The sequence below is a fragment of the Echiichthys vipera genome, assembly GCF_963691815.1.
Source record: "Echiichthys vipera genome assembly, chromosome: 14".
NCBI lineage: Eukaryota > Metazoa > Chordata > Actinopteri > Perciformes > Trachinidae > Echiichthys > Echiichthys vipera.
This window is the reverse complement of record NC_139839.1, coordinates 7,730,662-7,736,137: the sequence shown is the minus strand read 5'-3', so window position 1 is coordinate 7,736,137 and position 5,476 is coordinate 7,730,662. Positions and strand designations below refer to the sequence as shown.

General features: G+C 41.9%; 1 protein-coding gene across 1 annotated transcript; it reads left to right on the top strand.

Annotated features, from left to right (window-relative positions):
• Positions 1-2,491: 2,491 nt before the first annotated feature.
• cUnh5orf24 (chromosome Un C5orf24 homolog) lies at positions 2,492-3,103 on the top strand (the record flags this gene model as incomplete). Its single annotated transcript, XM_083927389.1, has 1 exon — positions 2,492-3,103. The coding sequence occupies one exon, from the start codon at positions 2,492-2,494 to the stop codon at positions 3,101-3,103; it is 612 nt and encodes a 203-aa protein (XP_083783515.1).
• Positions 3,104-5,476: the final 2,373 nt, after the last annotated feature.

Sequence of the window (5,476 nt, the reverse complement as noted above, 5' to 3'; positions counted from 1 at the left end):
TGTGAGACACTAGTACTAATAAAAGGGGAAGTGGTCCTTTCACTGCATCTTCCTTCCACATGGAGGGTCAGGGTCAGCTGCAGACCACCAGCTGGTGAAGAGCTCAACAGTGAGGTTTCCTGAAGTGAAAGTCCCATTCATTTTCTGAACCAGCTCTCATTATTATAGGCATACTGTGGTACCACGAGCTATAAGATTGTGAAAAGATGATAGAGTGTTGTCCCTTTCTTTTTTCTGTTTTCTAATTAGCCCCTAATTCATCTCACTGTCGGTTGGTTTGGGTCCAAACTTAAAACTGCTCAGGCCATATTAGTCAACGGAGTGAATGAATGGGGAAAATATTCAATTGTGGTGGTTTATTCCAAACCTGAACTTTTTTTCCCAGGCCATTTGAACTCTTTTGACCTCTGACCTCTAATCATTATCATTGCCATGTTCTGTCGCTTTAGCTGTGCCTGTTTCTTACTGTTCGCTGTATTAACTGCCATAACTTGTAAGTCGTATTCACATTGCTTTAGCTATCACTACTGTTACTTTGTGGTTGCTTGCATCTCGGGAAGTGTGTCTGTCTGTCTTTGTGTCTGTCTTTGTCTCTCTCTGTCCATCTGTACGTCTTTTCTCTCGTTCTCTCTCCTTCTCTTCCTCCCCAACTGGTGCAGACAGATGTCCGTCCTCCACAGAGCTGGGTCTGTCTGACGTTCCTGTCTGTTATAGGGAAGGTTTTCGTTGCCACTGTACTCTACGGGGGAATTGTTGGGTCTATGTAAATCATAAATAAGTCATAGAGTGTGGTCTTTACCTACTCTGTAAAGTGTCCTTAGATAACTTTTGTTATGATTTGGCACTATAAATAAAATAGAATTGAATTGATTAACTTACCCTCAAGAACACTGCGATCATCTGCTGCTGTTTTTTTAGAGGCTCCAAAACAGACAGAAAATCGTGGACGCAGCGTTTGTAAGTTATGCCCCAAAGCAGTGGAACAAACCTACGTTACACATTAGGGACGCCAGCTCGATACATGTTTAAAAAGCAAGCTAAAACGTATCTCTTCACTTTAGCGTTTAACTAGCTCTGGTCATTTTTACCCAATTTGAACTGAATTTTATTCTATTATCTTTTTTTAATCCTTACTTTCTTCTTTATTGTATTTTTAAGTGGGTCTTATTCATGTGAAGATGTATTTAATAGGTTTCAATGTCAACTTGTTTTACTTATTTTTTATCTGTGGGTTTTATCTTTTATCTTAACTTCAAAAATTGGCACATATTTTCCTGTTTTATGTTCATTCTGTGTCTTTTTAATCTGAATCACTCGGTGCATGTCATTTCTTTGGTGTAAAGCACTTTGGGCTGCATTTCATGTATGAAAGGTACTATACAAATAAAGTTCAACATTATTATTAATATTATTATTAAAGCTTGTGAGGCTTCCGAATGAAAGACGAACCAACAACAGAAAACAGACAGATTTCATGGGTTTAGATACCGAGGCATGGAAAAAAAAACAGCATAACTGAGGGTGACTTTGAAGATCTAAACATCTTCAACATCCAGACGCTCTGACTAAAGTTACACAAATTTGATTCAGAATTGGTTTGACTTATTTTAGAGTGACAATGTTACTGGTGTCCTTTCCACGCCCGATGTCAGCTGGGACCGGCTCCAGCCCCCCCGCGACCCTGACAGGGACAAGCGGTTGAAGATGGATGAATGAATGTTATCGAACCTCAATCAGGCAATAGCGTTTTATTGACAAGGGTTCATTCATAATAAAATAAATGGGAATCCGAAGAACAAGACAAAAGGGTTCCCGTAGAAAATCTCAGGGCAGCGACTCTGCCAGAGGTGGAGAAGTTAACCAGATGTGCATTTTCCAAACCGACCAGTGAGTGTTCACCATTGGAGTCTTTTCTCTTGTGAAACTGAAAAATACAGCTTGAGAAAATTTAAGAGAAAGCAGAAATCTCAGCTTGGGGTCACCAGTTGAAGTTTTCAATCGGCATTGGGCTCATTGTTACCTCCAATGGCCCTTGGGAGGGGGAAAACTACAGTAACTGCAGGTGTTTTCAGCCCTCGGGGGTCTTTAATGGGCACATGATTCAGCACTAGAAAACTGAACTTTGACAAGCGACACAAAGGTGAGGTTTATGTAAAATGTTTTCTAAGTTTATTTTAGGGTTTTACAAGAAATCAATGATGAAGACTACCTGGTTGGTTAGGCCACTGCACGTCTAGTCCAGGGCTTTGTTTAGACCAAAACCTAAGGTTGGCCTCAAACCTAAGAAATATGAGGGTGTAAAGCTCTAAATGTCTCCACGTTTCTTTTCCTTATGCAGGTCACTATATTGACATCAACTTTTTATGGTGCAATTGAAGATGTTTTGCAGTTTGTCTGGCATTTTACAGCCCAGACAACAGCAGAGGCATTAGTATTTTTATCTGTGTGTGATAATAACACTGTTGCAACTCATATTGTCCCCCAGCAGAAGATGATGCGCCAGGTGACAACCACTGACTTCTGCATGAATAGCAGGCCGTCATGCCTAGCAGAGGACGGCCACCACCCTGCCTCCCACTTTGACCTGTGCACCCAGGCCAACAAGTTCTACCCTCCTCCCCCTCCGTCGGCCCTTCAGATGACCCTCGCTCCCATGGCTTTACCCGCCCAGAGCCACAAGACCATGGTGTGCCAGAGACAGGAAGTGCTCGGGGGCACGCCTGGAAAAATAACCGGCATTAAAAGCACTGATCAAGCACCGGATGACAACAAGAAGAAGAGCAAGGCTGCCGGGAAGTCGGGCAGACGCGGGAGGCCTTTGGGAACCACCAAGCTGGCCGGATACAGAACCAGCACGGGGCGACCCCTCGGAACCACCAGAGCCGCCGGGTTCAAGACGAGCCCTGGGAGGCCGCTTGGTACGACCAGAGCGGCAGGGTACAAGGTGAGCCCCGGGCGGCCTCCTGGCAGCATCAAGGGCCTGTCTCGCCTCAACAAACTGGCTTATGGTAGCACCTGCAGTGGAGCGGCTTTCCCCTACCCGCTACCGCACAAGGAAATCCTCTGTGAACCCTCCTGCAAAGAGAAGACAGCTAATGAGTAAAGGCTCTGCTCTGTTTCCACCCGCCCTCCATCAGTTGAATAAGAGACGCATGTGCACAGGTTTCCTGCCAGACATTTGGGGGTGATTGTAATCTTTCCCGGTCTGCTGTGAGGCTGCGAGGAGGAGATTTTCTATCATTTGTGTCATCTGTGTGCAACCTGATATCAATAATACTGTTAGTTTTTCAGTGCTACTGCTGGAGATCTATACTGTGCGGAGAGTCGCACTACAGATCCGTATCCGTTTTCTTTTGGGGGGGATATCAGGTGTTCAGCATTGAGCGAGGGGCTTTTATCTTTCTAACGACGGTAGTGGGAGGTCATGTCGAGTTTAGTGTGCTTTATGTAGCATTTTAACGACACAGTTAAATGATTGAAAGAGTCTTTTTAAAATGTTTTATTACTGTAAACAAAGGAGACCATAATGAGACGTTTGATAGCCACGATTGTGTGAAATCTGTTGGTCTACTTCACAGCACAGCACAAGTACAAATTGAACTCTGTATGTTCATCCCGCTGCAGTTTTAATTCCATGTTAGCTTACGTTGTTGGATCTTCCGTCTTGTTCTCGTTCCTTAAACAAAACACGCAAAACAAGAGCGAGGGGGACAAGTAGCAGCAGGAAGGTTCGTTGGAAATGTGGTCTTTTAATTCAAAAAGCAAAATGTTATATGTAGCACCTTTTTATGTGTCACATTTGTAAATTTGGAGGCATCTCCCATCAGAGGAACACAAGGGGGTCAAGTGCCTTGCTCAATGGCACTTCAAAGACAGATGTAGAGATAATCGTCGAGGCTAACAGCACCCCAGAACTGAAATCCAATTAATCCAACTTTCTCCACTCGGCTCCAGAATTAACACTAAAAAAACAAGACTCTTGCTAATGATGCCTTGTTGTCCACTTTCTTTATGTCACCTCGAGAAATGTTTACGTATTATTTGCATGAAGATAAGCTGACAGATTGTCGTGAGAAATTAAGTTATCCAAGTGCAAACTAATGTTTTGCTTTTTGCTTTTTTTTTTTTAACTAAAAGTATAAAACTAAATAAAAGCAGAAACATTAGCAGCAACACACACACACACACACGCACACACACACACACGCGCACACACACACACACACACACACACACACACACACACACACACACACACAACCTGACATTTCCAAAAACCTGCTAAATGCTAGCGTGGTTTCTTTACTCTGATTTAACACCTCGCCTACATATGCTCTGCCACAGATTCCAAAATAATAGATTTTACTATTTACTTTTTATTTACTACAAACTGTCAGATTTGCTTTACAAAATACCACACATTTCCCCAAAACATTAATGTTTAATCTTGTCTCAACACAAAGCAGCTGAAAAAGACAGAATAAAAACTCAACCAGCTAAAGTCATCAGGAAAGATACAGTTTAAAAAAAGTCTGCCCAGCCATTCAATTCCTCCTTTTTATACCTGGCGGTTTTTGGTCTCATTGCTACAGACACATTTTGTTTTGTTCTCATAAACTATTGGATTTCAAACATGCAGCTTTATCTCTTATCTCTTATCTCTTGGCATTCTTTGTAAAAAGGTGGATTTTGTGGTTATAAATCATCAAATCTGACCACAGTTTGTCATTTTTGTTTTAATGGTCCAACGTCTACAACAAAATCTGGCCCAATCCGGTCTGTCACCCAAAATAACGACTCTGCTTTTTGTGTTATCCATCAAAACCACTGGCTGCATTATTTAAACAATACAAACTTAGCTAACAAGCAAAACTACAAAAAATGTACATCTATCATTCGTTTGAGATTTAGAATTTCATCTTTATAACATGAATGTCGCTGAATGCACTGACTATGATAGATATTGCAGATGCATTAAAGTTATAAAACTCAATCACAGCAACCATCTTTACAGAACACATTCATTGATGTGATGTTTGTGTGACAGACATTTACGTCCAACTAAAGCCTCATATATCTTTATCGCTTGCTTACAGATAAAAAAAAAAGTTTAAGATACATGTTTTGATTTGCAATTTTAACACTGAATGATAAACAAATGAGACCATCACTGACAAGCAACTGCATGCCTCTGTTCTGCGTTTTTACACTGTGAGCCACCAGGTTATAGTTGGTGGGAAATCTGCAAATCGGGGGGGGGGGGCGGGGGGGGGGGGGGGGGTGCTGTTCCAGCCAGAACTGTAGGACTGAGACATTTTATTAGAGACAGAGGGAAACAATGATCTTCCATTACAGTGGTTGTCTTTACTAGATAAGAAGAGAAAGAGTGTGTTGAACTTGTTTTAAAGTGTAATTCTGGCGCATAATCCCATGGTCTTTTTTAGGCACTTAGACACATCAAATAATCCACTGGGAC